At 48.5% G+C, this 19,961-nt stretch overlaps 2 protein-coding genes across 5 annotated transcripts in view; one reads left to right on the top strand and one right to left on the bottom strand.

Annotated features, from left to right (window-relative positions):
* Window positions 1-4,145: 4,145 nt before the first annotated feature.
* DFFA (DNA fragmentation factor subunit alpha) lies at window positions 4,146-19,935 on the bottom strand. The gene is made up of 7 exons (XM_001161941.5): window positions 19,658-19,935; window positions 17,094-17,858; window positions 13,945-14,106; window positions 11,960-12,102; window positions 8,201-8,390; window positions 7,830-7,981; window positions 4,146-6,473 (listed from the first exon to the last, which is right to left on the bottom strand). Exons 2-7 carry the CDS (start codon window positions 17,227-17,229, stop codon window positions 6,261-6,263), a joined length of 996 nt encoding a protein of 331 aa, XP_001161941.2. The 5' UTR covers window positions 17,230-17,858; window positions 19,658-19,935; the 3' UTR covers window positions 4,146-6,260.
* Window positions 19,676-19,961, top strand: part of PEX14 (peroxisomal biogenesis factor 14) — a 155,813-nt gene continuing 155,527 nt past the window's right edge. For 2 of the 4 annotated variants that reach the window (XM_003949289.5, XM_001162201.7), the window contains exon 1: window positions 19,676-19,776. In XM_003949289.5, the coding sequence (XP_003949338.1) occupies window positions 19,741-19,776 (36 nt within the window). In that variant the 5' untranslated portion in view covers window positions 19,676-19,740. The remainder of the gene's footprint in view (window positions 19,777-19,961) is intronic. The other 2 variants (XM_063786398.1, XM_063786384.1) reach the window with 1 other exon arrangement.

The following is a 19,961-nucleotide window of genomic DNA, read 5'->3' as shown; positions in this document are numbered from 1 at the left end:
AGCTGGGATTACAGGCATGTACCACCACGCCCGGCAAATTTTTAATTTTTTTTAGTAGAGAGGGGGGGTTTCTCCATGTTGGTCAGGCTGGTTTTGAACTCCTGACCTCAGGTGATCCCCCTGCCTCGGCCTCCCAATGTGCTGGGATTACAGGCGTGAACCACCGCGCCTGGCTTTTGTAATTTCTTATAATGCTAGTAAAAATAGTAATTTCTCTTTCCCATTTTGCATTTGTAATTTAAAAAAGTATTTGTCTTATTAAAGTAATCAGTCTGGAGGAAAAGCTAGAATTTTGGGGGTGATAGTTTTTTTTTTTTTTTTTGAGACGGAGTCTCGCTTGTCGCCCAGGCTGGAGTGCAGTGGTGCAATCTCAGCTCACTGCAAGCTCCGCCTCCCAGGTTCAGGCCATTCTCCTGCTTCAGCCTCCCGAGTAGCTGGGACTACAGGCGCCTGCCACCACGCCCGGAGAATTTTTTTGTATTTTTAGTAGAGATGGGGTTTCACCATTTTATCCAGGGTGGCCTCGATCTCCTGACCCCGTGATCCGCCCATCTCGGCCTCCCAAAGTGCTGGGATTACAGGCGTGAGCCACTGCGCCCAGCCTGGGGGTGATAGTTCTTATAACATGATACTGAAAAATACAGCCGGGTGCGGTGGCTCATGCCTGTAATCCCAGCACTTTGGGAGGCTGAGGATGGTGGATCACATGAGGTCAGAAGTTTGAGACCAGCCTGGCCAACATGGAGAAACCCCATCCCTACTAAAAATACAAAAATTAGCTGGGGGTGGTGGCACACCCCTGTAATCCCAGCTATTTGGGAGGTTGAGGCAGGAGAATCCCTTGAACCTGGGAGGTGGAGGTTACAGTGAGCTGAGATAGAGCCACTGAACTGAACTCCAGCCTGGGTGACAGAGCGAGATTGTCTTAAAAAAAAAAAAGAAAAAGAGCGAAGAAAATCCGCTATCTATGCATTAATCTGTTGGTTCATTTCCTTGTAACCTTGTAATTGCACGAGTGTTGTCTGATATCATTTGAGCAAGTTGCCAACTCTAAGGTTCTGCAACCTGAAAATGCAGTGCAGCTCCTGGGGAGGGCGTCTGTCCCCCTGGCTGGAGGCTCTCAAACAGAATGGAGACCCTCACTGTCAGAGCTATTGGGAGGACTCAGGAAGTGGATGGGGGTTCAGACTAGATCATGTCCAAGGTCCTTAAAAACCACAAGGTGTATAAGATGCAGCCAAAATGATTTAAGGCAAAACCCCACAAACAAAATGGACAAAAACCCTCAAGGTGAAAAAGAAAAAAAAAAAAAAAAAAGCTTGAACAGGTAATTAGGAAATTAAACAGCTAAATAATCTGGTTATTAAAGATACATTAATAATTCTTGTAATTGATGCAGGTTTTCTTTTTTCTACAGACTACTATTATTTTATTCTTGTCTCTCTGGAAAATGAAAAATCCATTAGTTTTTCTCTTTTGCTTTTACCCAGAAATTAAAGGTTGGTAAGTGGTAATTAGCGTAGCTCCTGTCAAAGCCAGTTGCCTCATGAGGACCGACATTTGACTTAAGCTGAAAGAATGGAATATGGCTAATGTAAAGTTCATTAGTCCCAGCTGCTTTCTTTGACATTCTTTTCTTCTACCACAAGAACGGGCATGCCCTGCCCTCTCTCGCTCCTATTTTTAGACGTATTGCTGCGCTCCTATGTGTCTATTCTACAAGGCTGGAGGCACAGTGGTTATAGGGAAGGTAAATGGTAATGGGACAATATGTCTGTGACCACGTTCATTACACATCTGGGATAGAGCTCTGACTCTTTGATAGAGGACTCCAGCACCCCATCTGTCTGCCCCTGAGAAACGAAAGAGAACCACTCTCCACTGTCTACTATATGTTAGGTACTAGGATTTTTCTCATTATAGCACTTCATTCCTTTCTTGGGGGGGATTGGATTATTTATTTTGAGACAGGGCCTCACTCTGCCACCCAGGATGGAGTGCAGTGGCACGATCACAGCTCATTGCAGCCTCGAACTCCTGGGCTCAAGTGATCCTTCTGCCTTAGCCTCCCGAGTACCTAGGATTACAGGCATGTGCCACTACACCCGGCTAATTTTTATTTTTTACATTTTTGTAGAGATGGGGTCTTGCTATGTTCCCCAGGTCGGTCGGTCGGTCATGTGGTACTTCATTTAGGCCAGGCGTGGTGGCTCACCACCTATACTCCCAGCACTTTGGGAGGCCAAGGCAGGTGGATCACTTGAGGTCAGGAGTTTGAGACCAGTCTAGCCAACATGGTTTCTGTGTCTACTAAAAATACCAAAAAAAACTTAGCCGGGTGTGGTGGCAGGCACCTGTAATCCCAGCTACTCTGGAGGCTGAGGCAAGAGAATCGCTTGAACCTGGGAGATGGAGGTTGCAGTGAGCAGAGATTGTGCCACTACACTCCAGCCTGGGCAACAGAGCAAAGCCTCAAACAAAACGAAACGAAACAAAACAAATATAGTACTTCATTTAACCCTTTCAAGCTTGGAGCCTTAGACTAACTGAGAGGTTAGACTCAAGCCGGTTTGTCTCACTCCCAAATCCACAGGACATTTTCCATTATCCACCCAGTTCAGCCGCTTGGTGGGCTTGCTTCAAGTACAGAATACCAACACCAACGCCCAGATGAGTCAACGAACGCTCTGTGTGTCTGACAGAAATAAAATATTCTGGCTGGGTGTGGTGGCTCATGCCTGTAATCCCAAAATTCTGGGAAGCTGATGTGGGAGGATTGCTTGAGGCCTGGAGTTTGAGACCAGCCTGGGTAACATGGTGAGTTTTAATGTACCCTGGATATCCTAGGAATGTAGCTACTTTGTAAATCAAGGACAGACACATTTACTGTTCTGGGAAATCCCATTTCCAAGGGCAACGCTGCTGACGGTGTTTGAGCTGACAATCCCCGTGCCCCATGTGCCAGTCAGCCTCTGTCGGATGCACAGCGATTCTGTGTGTAAGTGCAAGCATCTGACAGTGAAACACACACCACTTTGTTGGAAATTATTTTCCTTTTTGCCCTGAAATAGTACATCTGGGGCATTATATTAATGCTTCTGTATGAGTGTAGGTAGCTTATCAGCGGTGGCTTCTATTAAAGGATAATTAAGGAGGCATTACAAAATAAGCTATAAAAAAGGAAATGTTGGGGTGAGAGCCAATGGAGGGCATTAGTAAAAGGATGCTGAGTAGAAGATCTAAGCCCTTCTTGAATCACAGGAAAAGGAAACAGTTGTTTTTGTTCTATTTAATTGTTTTCTGTATCCCCATCTTTACCCTAGGACTTATTGTGATTTTTTTTTTTTTAAGACAGAGTCTCATTCTGTCACCCAGTGGCAGGATCTCAGCTCAGTGCAATCTCCACCTCCTGGGTTCAAGCGATTCTCATGTCTCAGCCTCCCGAGTAGCTGGGATTACAGGTGCCCACCATCATGCCCGGCTAATTTTTGTATTTTTAGTAGACTGGGTTTTGTCACGTTGGCCAGGCTGGTCTCAAACTCCTGACCTCAGGTGATCCATCTGCCTTGGCCTCCCAAAGTGCTGGGATTGCAGGTGTGAGCCACTGCGCCCGGCCTATTGTGACATATTGTGATATTTCTCTTTTTTGTGTGACAGTGTCTCACTCTGTTGCAGGCTGGAGTACAGTGGCACAATTTCGGCTCACCTCCACCTCCACTTCCTGGATTCAAGCAATTCTCATGCCTCAGCCTCCCAAGTAACTGGGACTACAGGCGTGTACCACTACACCTGGCTAATATTTTATAATTTTAGTAGAGACGGGGTTTCACCATGTTGGCTAGGCTGGTCTCGAACTCCTGACCTCAGGTGATCCGCCCACCTCGGCCTCCCAAAATGCTGGGATTACAGGTGTGAGCCACTGCGCCCGGCCTATTGTGATATTTCTTTACTTAATAACTAGCCGATGAATCTCTTAACAGTATTCTGTTTTCCTCTAAGCATGCATAAAAAATGGTCAAATAAGTCCATGATGACTCATCACCTTTTCCCTACAAGGAGTGTACTGTAGATTACCAAACCTGCAGAAGCCGTCTGTGTGGAGACAGGAGGAGGACAAACCAGGCTTGCTCTGCTTCACACCCAGAGACCTGGAGCCACAGCATGTGGAAATTGCTTTAATGACCTTTTATACCCCCTGCTGATAAAGCAATTAGAAAACTGAAGAGTTTCACAGTGGTGAGATATAATTTCACAATACTGAATGAGATATTAGCAATGGACTCTCCGTATGTCCCTATGGTCTACAAGCTTAGTATGTATCTTTAAACAAACAAATAAAAAAATTCATTAACTGGAGAAACAAGTTTGTGGCCATAGTCAACACTCTATAATGTCACCATCTTCACCACTATCTCTGCTTAAAATTCTGCAGTACTATCTTCAGAATAAGGATAATGAATTGGAAATACGACCATTTCTTTTCATTGCCCTTGATAATTACCTTTAAAAAAAAAAAAAAAAAAGTAGGGTCTTACTCTATCATCCAGGCTGGAGTATGGTGGCATGATCAGCCTTGAGCTCCTGGGCTCAAGTGATCCTCTCGCCTTAGCCTCCAGAGTAGCTAGGATTATAGTTCAGTGCCACCATGCCTGGCTAACTTAAAATTTTTTTTTGTAGAGACAGGGTCTTGCTATGTTGCCTAAGCTGACAATTACTTTATTTAAAAACTTTTTTCTCTGGCCAGGGGTGGTGGCTCACACCTGTAATCCCAGCACTTTGGGAGGCTGAGGTGGGTGGATCACCTGAGGTCAGGAGTTTGAGACCAGCCTGGCCAATGTGACAAAACCCTGTCTCTACTAAAAATACAAAAATTAGCCGGGCATGATGGCACGTGCCTGTAATCCCAGCTGCTCAGGAGGCTGAAACAGGAGAATCGCTTGAACCTGGGAGGTGGGGGTTGCAGTGAGCCGAGAATGTGCCACTGCACTCCAGACTAGGTGACAGAGTGAGACTCTGTCTCAAAAAAACAAAACTTTTTTTTTTTTGAGATACGGAGTCTCGCTCTGTCACCCAGGCTGGAGTGCAGTGGTGCGCTCTCAGCTCACTGCAACCTCTGCCTACCGAGTAGCTGGGATTACAGGCACCCGCCATCATGCCCAGCTAATTTTTGTATTTTTAGTAGAGACGGGGTTTCACCATATTGGCCAGGTTGGTCTTGAACTCCTGACCTCATGTGATCCGCCTGCATCGGCCTCCAAAGTGCTGGGATCAAAGGTGTGAGCCACTATCGTGCCTGTCCTTTTTTTTTTTTTTTTTTTTGAGACAGAGTGTCACTCTGTCACCCAGGCTGGAGTGCAGTGGCATAATCTCGGCTCACTGCAACTTCTGCCTCCCCAGTTCAAGCAATTCTCCTGCCTCAGCCTCCCGAGTAGCTGGGACTACAGGCTCCTGCCACCACGCCCAGCTAGTTTTTTGTACTTTTAGTAGAAACACGTTTCACTGTGTTAGCCAGGATGGTCTCGATCTCCTGACCTCGTGATCCATCCGCCTCGGCCTCCCAAAGTGCTGGGATTACAAGCGCGAGCCACCACGCTCGGCCTGGCTTTTTTTTTTTTTTTAACATGTTCCATATGGGGCAGGGCTAAATGTTAGGCAGTGCGCCCATAGTCACTGCCAATTACTTTTTTTTTTTTTTTTGAGACGGAGTCTCGCTCTGTTGCCCAGGCTGGAGTGCAGTGGCGCAATCTCAGCTCACTGCAAGCTCTGCCTCCCGGGTTCACGCCATTCTCCTGCCTCAGCCTCCCAAGTAGCTGGGATTACAGGCGCCCGCCACCATGGCTGGCTAATTTTTTTTGTATTTTTAGTAGAGACAGGGTTTCACCGTGTTAGCCAGGATGGTCTCGATCTCCTGACTTCACGATCCGCCCCCCTCGGCCTCCCAGTGCTAGGATTACAGGCGTGAGCCACCGCACCTGGCCAATCACTGCCAATTACTTTTGAACAGAGAACATCATATGTAATTAGAGGAGGCGGGATATTGTTGGTGCAGCTATGTCATTCAAAATTGGCAGAAGTCCTGAAGCTGGTGGGGCTAAAAAAAAAATTGGTGGAACGGCATATGTTGAGACCTGGAATAGCTTCTCTGGAAGGTGCTCTAAGGCAGGGGGTAGAGTAGTACATAGGTAGTCAAATGATGAGGCTGAGGGTGTCTACCAATAACACAACGCCACAGAGCTTCCTTGGCACACTTCCCGCTGCTGCTATGTGGGATCCTGTCTGGCTCGCTTAGGATTCTGCAGGTCACCAGGTGGTGAGGCCTTGCTTGCTGAGATGCTCCGGAGAGAATGCAAGCTCTGCATCTGCTGCAGGCGCAGGGTGAGCTCCCGCTCACAGGCCTCCTGAACAGTCTCCGTCTTCTTTATGTCCCAGTTCAAGGCAACAGCCAGTGCTTCGGGGTCTTCCTTGGTAACCAACTGCAGCAAGAATAAAAACCCCTGAGAACTGGGCCTTCTGTGCGCCTCTCCTGCTGCTCTCCTGACTCTCTTTTGGGGAGTGTGATGAGGCAGTATCCGTTTATGTTACCTCTTTACGCTGAAATGCCGGGTTTCCTTTACCATTAATTGCCACGGGCTTTTTGTTTTTTGAGACGGAGTCTCGCTCTGTCACCCAGGCTGGAGTGCAGTGACACTATCTCGGCTCCCTGCAAGCTCCGCCTCCCGGGTTCATGCCATTCTCCTGCCTCAGCCCCCTGAGTAGCTGGGACTACAGGTGCCCACCACCATGCCTGGCTAAATTTTTTGTATTTTTTTTAGTAGAGACGGGGTTTCACCATGTTCCCCAGGATGGTCTCGATCTCCTGACCTCGTGATCCGCCCACCTTGGCCTCCCAAAGTGCTGGGATTATAGGCGTGAGCCACCGCGCCCAGCCTGCCATGCGCTTTTTTAAGACGGAGTTTCACTCTTGTCGCCCAGGCTGGAGTGCAGTGGCGCGATCTTAGCTCACAGCAACCTCCACCTCCTGGGTTCAAGTGATTCTCTTGCTTCAGCCTCCCACCACCATGCCAGGCTAATTTTTCTATTTTTAGTAGAGACGGGGTTTCGCCATGTTGGTCAGGCTGGTCTCGAACTCCTGACCTCAGGTGATCCACCTGCCTCGGCCTCCCAAAGTACTGGCATTAACAGGCGTAAGCCACTGTGCCCGGCCAAGCATGGGCCTTTTCTTACAACACCAACAGGAAGAAGTCCTTGGAAAGTTTACTTGGAGCAACTCTAAGGTCCTCCACCTTCAGGAAATTTAGCCAAGCTCAAGTCAACAGTTTCCTTCCCTTCTATCTACAATAGGGAGGTACTTATGACAGGGACAAGGACAATGAATCAGAAGTAGCCCCCACCCAGGCGGGTTCCCTTCCTCAAGTTTTTAGTTCCCTGGTCTCAGCCAGCAGGCGACGATCCCCTCAAGTTTGCCTTTTCCTGTGACATTGACAGACCTCAGCACGGACTATAGATCTTCTTTGACCATGGAAAGACCCAGAAGCCATCTCAGAAGATTGGGCCCTGCTATTCCTCCCTGTCAGGAACAGTCATTTCATTACCAACCTTGGACCAGAGTCTGTTTGATGATCTGAGGAAGTGTATGCATTTTTCTTTAAAGCTATTTTGATTTAGATTAATGAGATTTTTGCAAATGCCTTGGCATATAATAGGCAAATTGGCAGCTAGGATTCACAGTCTGCAGAGGTGAACAAAAGGGCCCACACACCTCTGCATGATACTACTACATCCCAGGGCATGTCCCCCTCTGTAGCTCAGTGACCCTGGTTTCCGCCCACCTCCAAATCCTGACTAGATAAGCTCAGCTCTGGAGCCGGCTTCTCCCTCAGTGCAGTAAGGATGTGGCTCGCCAGCGCAACGTCCGAGGAGGTCTCTCTGCTGATACCCGTGTCTACTGCATCCACCTCCTCACCAAAGGCAGCTTTGGACTCTGCAAAGGAGACACAAGACAGAGATCAGATGTGGTGTGACCACACAGCCACATGACCAACTCGCCAGAATAACTGGCCGGGCAAGAGAGAAACGTGCCCGTCCCGCATCCCAGCAGCCGCGGCTTCAGTGGCCCTGGCTACATCACAAATAGTGTCCTCCCGAGGGACGCCTCTGTCAGCCCTGAATTCTGAGTGACTCTGCCTGCAGAGAGTCCTACCTTCCTGCTTTGACAAGAGGCTGCCCTCTTTCTCCAAAGCCTGGAGGTACAGCTGCAGGAGCTGCTTGGACTGACGCACTTCCTCTCTTTGGTCAAGCACCTGTTGGAGTGTGTGCTGCAGCCGCTGGACGGTGGCACAACTCTGACGTAGTTCCTGAGCCAGGTCTGAGCAGGGAGCGTCAACAAGCACCTAACAAACAAACACAGACGCTTAGAAATCTACAGGAACTTTCTGACTTTCTTTTTTTTTTGAGATGGAGTCTGCTCTGTTGCCCAGGCTGGAGTGCGATGGTGTGATCTCGGCTCACTGCAACCTCCGCCTCCTGGGTTCAAGCAATTTTCCTGCCTCAGCCTCCCTAGTAGCTGGGATTACAGGCATGTGCCACCAAGCCCAGCTAATTTTTGTATTTGTAGTAGAGACGGGGTTTTGTCATGTTGGCCAGGCTGGTCTTGAACTCCTGACCTCAGGTGATCCACCCGCCTTGGCCTCCCAAAGTGCTGGGATTACAGGTGTGAGCCACCACGCCCGGCCTACAAGGACTTTCTAAACACGGTGTTCTACCTCTCAAATACATCCGTTTCAGAACTCAATGCATCCATTTCCCAAAGTTACCTACTATGATAGTTGGCAGACAGTCAAGAGAAAAGCATGTAATTTTTCTAATTTTTTTTTTTTTTGAGACAGAGTCTCGCTCTGTCACCCAGGCTGGAGTGCAGTGGCGCGATCTCGGCCCACTGCAAGCTCCGCCTCCTGGGTTCACGCCATTCTCCTGCCTCAGCCTCCTGAGCAGCTGGTACTACAGGTGCCTGCCACCATGCTTGGCTAATTTTTTGTATTTTTAGTAGAGACGGGGTTTCACCGTGTTAGCCAGGATGGTCTCGATCTCCTGATCTTGTGATCCGCCCGCCTTGGCCTCCCAAAGTGCTGGGATTACAGGTGTGAGCCACCGCGCCCGGCCAATTTTTCTAATTTTCTTCTAGTGTTAAATTGGGAAGAAGGGTCGGGTGTAGTGGCTTACACCTATAATCCCAGCACTCTGGGAGGCTGAGGCAGGAGGACTGCTTGAGCTCAGGAGTTTAAGACCAGCCTGGACAACATGGTGAAACCCTGTCTTTACCAAAAATATAAAAATTCACCAGGCATGGTGGAGTACGCCTGTGGTCCCAGCTACTTGGAAGGCTGAGGTGGGAGGATCGCTTGAGCCCAGCAGGCAGATGGTGCAGTGAGCTGAGATTGCACTACTGCACTCCAGCCTGGGTGACAGAGCTAGACCGTGTCTCAAACCAAACCAAACCAAAACAAAATACACCAAGAAATCATTTCCTCAAAGAGGCCTTCCTCCGTGTTCCAAGCTAGAGTAGCCTCCATCACTCTCTGCATACCACTGTCTGATATGCTTTCCTGTTGCTTTCTGCCTCCCTTCATCAGAATACAAGTACCGTTAGAGCAGAGACTGTGTCTGGCTTGTTCGCCACTGCACACCCATGCATAGAACCATGACAGGCACAGGATGGGGCTCAATAAATATTTTTTGGGTCAAGCACAGAGGCTCATATCAATAATCCCAGCACTTTGGGAGGCCAGGGTGGGAGGACTGCCTGAGCCCAGGAGTTCAAGACCAGCCTAGGCAACCTGTGAAGACCTCCTCTCTATAAAACATTAATTAATTAATTTTTTTTGAGACTGAGTCTTGCTCTGTCGCCAGGCTGGAGTGCAATGACGTGATCTCGGCTCACCGCAACCTCCGCCTCCTGGGTTCAAGCTATTCTCCTGCCTCAGCCTCCTGAGTAGCTGGGACTACAGGCACACGCCATCACACCCAGCTAATTTTTGTAATTTTTTTGTTTTTTGAGACAGAGTCTTGCTCTGTCTCCCAGGCTAAAATGCAGTGGCGTGATCTCTGCTCACTGCTACCTCCCCCTCCTGGGTCAAGTGATTCTCCTGCCTCAGCCTCCTGAGTAGCTGGGATTACAGGCGCTTGCCGCCATGCCTGGCTAATTTTTATATTTTTAGTAGAGACGGGATTTCACCATCTTGGCCAAGCTGGTCTTGAACTCCTGACCTTGTGATCCACCCTCCTCGGCCTCCCAAAGTGCTGGGATTACAGGCGTTAAGCCACCGTGCCCGGCTGTATTTTTAGTAAAGATGGGGTTTCACCATGTTTGCCAGGATGGTCTTGATCTCTTGACATCGTGATCTGCCCGCCCCGGCCTCCCAAAGTTCTAGGATTATAGGTGTGAGCCACCGCGCCTGGCTTTATTTATTTATTTATTTATTTTTGAGACGGGGTCTTGCTCTGTTGCCCAGGTTGGTGTGGTATAGTCATGGCTCACTGAAGCCTTGACCACCTTGGCTCAAGTGATCCTTCCGCCTCAGTTTCCTGAGTAGCTGGAACTACAGGCACACGCCACCACACCTAGCTAATTTTTGTAGAGATAGGGTTTTACCACATCAAACTCCTGAACTCAGGCAATCTGCTCACCTTGGCCTCCCAAAGTGCTAGGATTACAGGTATGAGCCACTGCACCTGGCCTACAAAAATTAAAAAAAAAAAGAAAAAAAAAAAAGAAAAAATAGCGCAGTGTGGTGGTGCAAACCTACAGTCTCAGCTACCTGAGAGGTTGAGGTGGGAGGATGGCTTGAGCCCAGGAGGTCGAGGATGCAGTGAGCTATGATCATGCCACTGCACTGGGTGACAAAGCAAGACCCTGTCTCAAAGAGAAATTTTCTTTGAATGAAAACATACTGTTTTTATCCCAATCTTTTTTTTCTTTTGGAGATGGAGTCTCTCTCTGTCACCCAGGCTGGAGAGCAGTGGTGCGATCTCGGCTCACTGCAAGCTCCACCTCCTGGGTTCAGGCGATTCTTCTGCCTCAGCCTCCCGAGTAGCTGGGACTACAGGTGCACACCACCACGCCCGGCTAATTTTTTGTATTTTTAGTAGAGATGGGGTTTTACCGTGTTAGCCAGGATGGTCTCGATCTCCTGACCTTGTGATCTGCCCGCCTCGGCCTCCCAAAGTGCTGAGATTACAGGCGTGAGCCACTGCACCTGGCCTATCCCAATCTTACTAGAGAGAAAACACAAGGAGAGAAGCTAAGCTACTGGCTCAAAGTCGTGGTGACAGCGCTGGGATGTGAAGCCAGCTACTCCAACGCTGCATTCTCTAGCAGGGCATCCCTGACCCCAGCGTCCACCTAACTAGGTTTAGGGTGGATCCCAGGCATTTGTATTAAAAAAAAAATCTGGCTGGGCGCGGTGGCTCACGCCTATAATCTCAGCACTTTGGGAGGCCGAGGCGGGTGGATCACTGGAGCTCAGGAGCAGCCTGGCCAACATGATGAAACGCTGTCTCTACTAAAAATACCAAAATTAGCCAGGCGTGTTGGTGTGCACCTGTAATTCCAGCTACCTGGGACGCTGAGGCAGGAGAATTGCTTGAACCCGGGAGGTGGAGACTGCAGTGAGCTGAGATTGCACCACTGCACTCCAGCCTGGGCGACAGAGTAAGACTGTGTCTCAAAAAAAAAAAAAAAAAAAAAAAAAAATCCACAGGTAATTCTGCTTCGTGACGAGGGTTGAAAAATTACTCTAGGTGAGAATGAGAAGATGAAAAATCTTAGTTGTAATTTAAGAATTATTTAAAAATTAAGATTAAAACAAAGAAATTGCTATGGCAAGTATGGAAGCTAAGAAGGTGCTGGGGCGGGGGGCAGAGGCCGGGTGAACATTGTCGCAGGTTGTGCAGGAGGCTTTACCTGGAGGCCCTCCTCTGATAGGAGGATGATGCTGGACAGATCTGCTTTCAGCTGCCCGGCCACATTCTTCCACTTCAACCCTGCCCCGCTGTCTGTTTCATCTACATCAAAGGACTCTTGGGAAATCCAAGCTGTACCTCCATCTGACACATAGGAGAAAATGCCAGTCACAGAACAACCTGAAGTGCTGTTTTCACCTCCTCCCCCAGCACACACAGACCTCTTGAGGATCTAGACTAATTTCAATGGGAAAGAAGCATCTTATCTCAAGGATTCACAGGAGGGCCAATATCCATCCAGGACCTTGATTTTCCCTCTTCTTTCATTTTTTTTTTTTTTTTTTGAGACAGAGTCTCACTCTGTTGCCCAGGCTGGAGTGCAGTGGCATGATCTTGGCTCACTGCAACCTCCACTGCCCGAGTTCAAGCGATTCTCCTGCCTCAGACTTGCGAGTAGCTGGGATTACAGGTGCCCACCACCATGACCAGCTAATTTTGGTATTTTTAGTAGAGATGGGCTTTCACCATGTTGGCCAGGCTGGTCTCAAACTCCTGACTTCAAGTGATCTGCCCGCCTCGGTCTCCCAAAGTGCTGGGATTACAGGCATAAGCCACCGTGCCTGATCCTCTTTCATCTTTATCTCTGTGTGCAACGGCTCTGTATTCTTCCATAGAAAGAAGCCATTTAAACCCAATGTGTGGTCACACCTACAAGGAATCCAATCACACTTCCCTTTCTGGTTTCTGTGTGTCCAGGTGTGTCCTGTTTTTTATACGAAAACAGTCATTTGTGCCAGCATTTCTCTGTGCTTGGGGATTGGTCCCTTCTTTAACTGGGGGAGCTGTAGCCATCGATTGCTGTCCCTTAGGCCTGAGCGCAAAGGTGGCTGGTAGGGCCACTGCTGTAGGATGACTTCCTCAATTTTGTGGCACACTTCAGGACACTTTTTTTAAGTCCCTCCCTAAAACTAATCCCCTCTCAAGACACTTCTTGATCCTTGGTCACCAATGTTAGTCCCCTTTCTATCTCCTGTGATGATGATGATGGCAGGGACAGGTAACATTTATTGAGTTCTTAACTATGTGCCAGGTAAGATCTAAACGCTTCTTATCAGTGGTTCTCAAGTGGGAGCAATTTTGCCCCCCAGGAGACATCTGACAATATCTGGAGTCATTTATTCTTGGTTATCACAGTGGTGGGGGGAGGTTCGTAACATCTAGGATGCTACTAAATGTCCTATCATACACAAAGCATCCTCTTCACAACTCCAGCCCCAAATGTCAGCAGTGTCATTGAGAAACCCTGGTTTGATATGTACTATATTATCTTTACAACAATCTTAGGGGACAGGTTCTATAATTATTATGTCAACAAGGCACTGAGAAGTTATGTAATTTGCACAAGGTCACCTGGTTAGTAAATGGTAGAGCCAGGATCCAGACCTCAACAGCTGGACTGCAGCCTGCAGCACTGAGCTCCCTGCCAGGCTGCATTTCAGTTGCTGTCTGTCCATGAGTTAGTTGAGAATGGGGCCCATGTCTCATTCATCTATTTTTTTTTTTTTTGAGACAGAGTCTCGTTCTGTCGCCCAGGCTGGAGTGCAGTGGCACAATCTCAGCTCACTGCAACCTCCACCTCCCAGGTTCAAGCAATTCTCCCGCCTCAGCCTCCCAAGTATCTGGGATTACAGGTGCCTGCCACCATGCTCAGCTAGTTTTTGTATTTTCAGTAGAGATGGACTTTTGCCATGTTGGCCAGGCTGGTCTCAAACTCCTGAGCTCAGGTGATCTGCCCACCGTGCCTGGCCTCATTCATCTTTATCCCCAGGACTCAGCACCATGTCTGGCACATAGAAAGTGCTCAGTAAATATCTGTTGAACAAATGCTTAAAAAGCCAGACAAATGGCAATTGTCTGTGCAGTGAAAGTAATCATGATGGATGCTGTACTGCATAGGCCGTTTTATATATGGCTAGAGTTTCTTACCTGAATTGTTGTATGCCCATTTCTCATTACTAGCCAATGCCACAAACTTAGTATTGGAAGGTAGACACAGAAAGTAATCGTCATCATCCACTATGGTGCCATCCTCTGCCAGGACCAGGGTGACTGGTGTCAGGGACTTATCAATGGCCAGAATGTCACAGGCTGAAAAGAATAAAATATTTGGCAAATGACAAATAACCGTAAGGAAATTACATCTATCCCTGCATCTCAAGTATGTATGGCTCCAGAGCTGAGCAGAACTCCTGGTAGGTAATAACTAGAATCACAATCATCACTTCTAGCACTACCAGAACACTCATCACGTGCCTGATTCTGTTCTAAGTGTTCTTTTCTTTTTTTCTGTAGCAGGGTCTCACTCTGTTACCCAGGCTGCAGTGCAGTGGCGCGATCTCGGCTCACTGAAACCTCTGCCTCCCAGGTTCAAGTGATTTTCCTGCCTCAGCCTCCCGAGTAGTTGGGATTATAGGCGTGCACCACCATGTCCGGCTAATTTTTGTATTTTTAGTAGAGATGTGGTTTCACCATGTTGACCAGGCTGGTCTCGAACTCCTGACCTCATGATCCACCCGCCTTGGCCTCCCAAAGTGCTGGGATTAGAGGCATGAGCCACTGTGCTCAGCCCTAAGTGCTTTTCTTTCTTTCTTTTTTTTTTTTTTTTGAGACAGGCTGGAGTGCAGTAGTACAATCTTGGTTCACAGCAACCTCCGCCTCCCGGGTTCAAGCAACTCTCTGCCTTAGTCTCCCGAGTAGCTGGGACTACAGGCACCAGCCACCGTGCCTGGCTAATTTTTGTATTTTTAGTAGAGACGGGGTTTCACCATCTTGGCCAGTCTGGTCTGGAACTCCCGACCTAATGATCTACCTGCCTCGGCCTCCCAAAGTGCTAGGATTACAGGCATGAGCAACCGCGCCTGGCCTAAGTGCTTTTCATATACAGTATTTAATCTCATAATAATCCTGTAAAGTAGGTACTTTTATTAGTTCTGTTTTATAGATGATGAACCCAAGGCTCAGAGAGGTTAAGTAACTTGTCTAAGATCACACAGTAAGTGGCAAAGCTGGGATTTAAACCCACAGAGTCTGGCTCCTGAAAGTATGTTTACTCCAGCTACTCCACACTCATGTATGGTAGGCATTTGAGTTTTTACTGGAGTGAACAACCAATCAAAGTCTAGTTTGATTCCTTGCAAACAAGCAGTCTCTCATTCATTTATTCAGTTTTCCTCTTTTTTTTTTTTTTTTTTTGAGACGGAGTCTCACTCTGTCGCCCAGGCTGGAGTGCCCAGGCGCTATCTGGGCTCACTTCAAGCTCCGCCCCCCGGGTTCACGCCATTCTCCTGCCTCAGCCTCCTGAGTAGCTGGGATTACAGGCGCCCACCACCACGCCCGGCTAATTTTTTTGTATTTTTAGTAGAGACGGGGTTTCACCATGTTAGCCAGGATGGTCTCGATCTCCTGACCTCGTGATCCGCCCACCTCGGCCTCCCAAAGTGCTGGGATTACAGGTGTGAGCCACCGCACCCGGCCCTCAGTTGTCCTCTTAAATTCTCCTACGTGTAAAAATGTCAAAAAATACACCAAAAAGGCCAGGCGCGGTGGCTCACGTCTGTAATCCCAGCACTTTGGGAGGCCGAGGCGGGTGGATCACAAAGCAGGCAATCGAGACCATCCTGGCTAACATGGTGAAAACCCGTCTCTGCTAAAAAATACAAAAAATTAGATGGGCGTGGTGGTGGGCGCCTGTAGTCCCAGCTACTCGGGAGGCTGAGGCAGGAGAATGGAGTGAACCCGGGAGGCGGAGCTTGCAGTGAGCCGAGATAGCGCCACTGCACTCCAGCCTGGGTGACAGAGTGATACTCCGTCTCAAAAAAAAAAAAAAAAAAAGAAAGAAAATGCTTTTTGTTCTTTACAGTATCTTCCTTAGCAGCTTCTTTTCTAACCTATGGGAAAGTATAAAAGAAGTGTAAGCTTCTATCAGTAGCTTTTCATATCATTATCATTGGCGGAGAGGCTTTCTCCAGGACAGGTCTGTACTATTCCATTTAGTGATAGCAATGCTTCAAATACTAACGGGACTGGAGTGATCAGAAATAGCCAAGAGACTACAAATATCCTTCAGCGGTGTTGTCTACCACCCAATAGAACAGCAAGGCATGTATGCGCTGGACTGCAGAGAACACCAGCCTCTGTGCCACGCACATCCAGCCACGGCACTGAAGGGGAATTAGAAGTAAAGTAATCTAATGTCAGGAAAAAAATACATAAATGCTTATATGCAAAATCCATGTTACCAAAGCATTTATAATGCTTTGGCTGTTCATGGGTCTCTGAAAATTTCCATATGATTTCTGTTGGTGACTGAGAGGAAGCAACTGTGCCCTCTGACACACACTGTGACTACATGCCTGGGGCTGGCTCACACATGTAACCTGTAAAACTTCTTTGGGTAAGCGATTTGTTGCTACTGGCTAATAAGACTTGTAAGTCACTTAAATATATCATCTTATTTGAGAGAACCAACAACCCTTTGAAGCAGGGCTATAAATATTATACCCAATTTGCTGATGAGAAAACTGAGGGTTGAGAGCTGGTTAAGTGCAAGGCCAAGCAGCTGGTAAAGGTATGGGGCCGGGCTCGGAACTTCCGTCGGCTCCGTCACTTACAACTCACGTTCCTTGTCTGGACCTCCAGAAATGGTCAGTAGCAGCTCCCTCTTTCCTGCATAGGTTCCTGCCAGAGCGGACGGTGGAAACCCCTCCCCACACCGCCGTGGGCTCAGCTGGGGGTTCTTGTACCATCTGAGTGTGGCGGAGTGGCAGGAACCCAGTGGGGTCCGTTTGGTCCAACATCGAAGTGATTTCAGGCAAGAGACCTAAGCCGAGTCTGGCTTAATTTGCACATTGCTTCCTGACTGTCTTCCCACCACCGTGGAGTCTCACACGAGATTAATTACGCTCAAGCGCCTTAAATCTGTAAATCGCTATGCCCACTCGGACCGTTTCTGTCCCAAGCCTCCACCCGAGATACAAGAATCCCCAAGTCGCCTCTCCTGACCCCGCCTCGCCCCCGCCGGACGTCCTCACCCGGCCCTGGCTCCCCCACACCCTCGCCCGGGGTCCCGAGCCAACCCTTTCTCCTCAGGTCTTCGAGGCAGGAGGCGGCCACGCCGTGCTGTTCGCGGCTGTAGTTGCGGCGCAGCAGACACGGCTTTAGAGTCCGGCTCTCGCCAGATTCTGGTACCCCGGCGTCCCCGGTCACCTCCATCCTCTACAAGGTGGGACCTGCCCAGCTTCGAGAAGTCGCGGGAGGCCGGAGCGGCGGTCCTTCTACTCGACCCCCTTCCGCAGCCTGCCGGGAGATGTAGTTCGTTCCGCAGCAAATCACACGTGAGACCAGGGCACGCCGGGAGATGTAGTTCTAGTTGCCGCTAATCACGTGTGGCGTCGAAGCATGCCGGAAACTGTAGTCTCTGGGTTTAAAGCCGCTTTCGTTCTATCGCGCGATTCAGCCTAGGAGTTGTTTTTACCTTTTAGGAGCTGCATTCGCGCGTTCAAATATAAGGCCAATAGAGACTTATTTTGCATGACGATGCACACGCATGTATACTGTATTGAATTTTTAGAGCATTCCTATTCGCATATGAGATGCATAATGCTAATACAGACACCCGCCATGTTTCCACCCATTCTATTTCCTGCTTCAACTGTGCAAATTAGTTTGGGGTCTCAGAACAAAACGCTTAAATAAATATAGTAAGCATTAAAGTCTCAAATGCATCGGAGAGGAAAGGGGAAATGCGACTCGGCACTGTTGGAGATTGTTCAGATGCCTCTTGACAACATATTCATCTTTGTTTTAATACTGCTACTATGGAAAAGTTTGTTTTTTTCCTCCTGAAAAATAAACATCTAAGATTAAAAGAATAGTAATAAAAATGATCAAAAAGTTCCTCTCTTAAAAGAGGGCATTTTATGTAAACTAGAAGTAATTATCTGCTCATATTTATTCATTCGGGGGACACTTTCCTTCCTTGTTTCTTTTTTCTTTTTTTGAGACAGCGTTTCGCTCTGTCTCCCAGGCTGGAGTGCAGTGGCGTGATGATGACTCACTGCAGTTTTGATCTCCTGGGCTCAAGCAATCCTCCCACCTCATATTTTGTTTATAAAAACGTGGACAAGGGCCCCGGGGGCGGTGGCTCACCCCTGTAATCTCAGCACTTTAGGAGGCCGAGGCGGACAGATGATCTGAGGTCAGTAGTTTGAGACCAGCCTGGCCAACATGGTGAAACCCTATCTCTACTAAAAATACAAAAATTAGCCGGGCGTGATGGCGCACGCCTGTAGTCCCAGCTACTTGGGAGGCTGAGGCAGGTGAATCGCTTGAACCCGGGAGGCGGAGGTTGCAGTCGGCCCAGATCGCACCATTGCACTCCAGCCTGGGCGTCAGGAGCAAGACTTCGTCTCAAGCAAAAACAAAAACAAAAGCAAAAACAAACAAACAAAAAACGTGGGAGAGGAAATTGGATATTATCTCAAGAAAAGTTTAGACATTTAAAACAGCGTTTAGTAGGAGGAATTATTCATTAAGTCATCCCTTTTAAGCAGTCTATATTGATCAAAACACAACTATAATAGGAGCTGGCGGTTAACTCTAATGTATGTATCCTTTTTCATATAATTTCATTTTTTATTTTCTTATCTTATTTTTAGACAAGTTCTCGCTCTGTCGCCCAGGCTGGAGTGCAGTGGCATAATCATAGTTCACTGCAGCCTCAACCTCCTGGGCTCAAGGGATCCTCCTGCCTTGGCCTCCTAAAGTGTTGGGATTACAGGTGTGAGCCACTGCTCCCGTCCAATATTTAATTTAAAATCTAACAATTAAAAAAAATCTAACAATTCAACCAGTGTAAAATAATGACGTTTTGTAGAAGCCTCTTCTCTTCAAAATGCCCCCTTTTATGTTCTCCCAATAGACCTGCACACTTATCCGAGTCCTATCCCCATAATACTGTAATTGTATGTGTGTTTGGCCTGGGCGTGGGAGTAGGGATTGAGTCTTGAATGTTTTTATTTCAAGGCCTACCAAAGTCCCTAGCATATAGTAGGCACTCAATGAATGGAACTGAACTGATGTCTAAAAATTAATTTCCAAGTTTCTTCGCATTCATCCATTGGCAAGTCCCTAAATGTGCCCATGGCACTGTGGGGATGGGCAGAGATTAACTCAATAAGAATAATATGGGCCGGGCGCAGTGGCTCACTTCTGTAATCCCAACACTTTGGGAGGCCGAGGTGGGCAGATCACCTGAGGTCGGGAGTTCGAGAGCAGCCTGACCAACATGGAGAAACTCCATCTCTACTAAAAATACAATGTTAGCCGGGCATGGTGGCGCATGCCTGCAATCCCAGCTACTCGGGAGGCTGAGGCAGGAGAATCGCTTGAAACCGGGAGGCTGAGGTTGCGGTGAGCCGATATCGCGCCATTGCACTCCAGCCTAGGCAACAAGTGCGAAACTCCGTCTCAAAAAAAAAAAAAAACCAGAATAATACACATATAACAACGCAAAGAAGATATAGACTTGGGATCTTCCTGGAAAGCAGAGTCTTAACGGAAACTATGCAAGGTGACCCGGACACCCGGGCTCCACCCCTCTGCCCCAGTCCCCTACATCGACAGGCTCTGTTCCGGCTACCTTAGTCTGGGCGGGAGGGCGAGAGCGAGGGCGCCTGGGAGAAACCTCGCCCAGCGGCGGTTGATTAGTCAGGCCTCAGAAAGATGGCGTCCTCGGAGCAGGCAGAGCAGCCGAGCCAGGTAAGGGGAGTGGGACTGCCCCGCTGTGCGGCGGAGACCCCCGGCTGGAGGGGGCGCTCAGCATACGGCTGGGAGCCGGGTAGGGACCCCGAGTCTCCGAAGCTGGGGACCCCGACCTCTTGCCCCCTCCTGAGCCCCGCCCCTCCCCAGGTCCTCCCCACCCGGCCCCTCCCCCGGTGACCCCT

Source organism: Pan troglodytes, chromosome 1 (assembly GCF_028858775.2).
Source record: "Pan troglodytes isolate AG18354 chromosome 1, NHGRI_mPanTro3-v2.0_pri, whole genome shotgun sequence".
Classification (NCBI taxonomy): domain Eukaryota; kingdom Metazoa; phylum Chordata; class Mammalia; order Primates; family Hominidae; genus Pan; species Pan troglodytes.
Note: the sequence above shows the minus strand (reverse complement) of the source record. Positions and strands in the feature narration are given on the sequence as shown.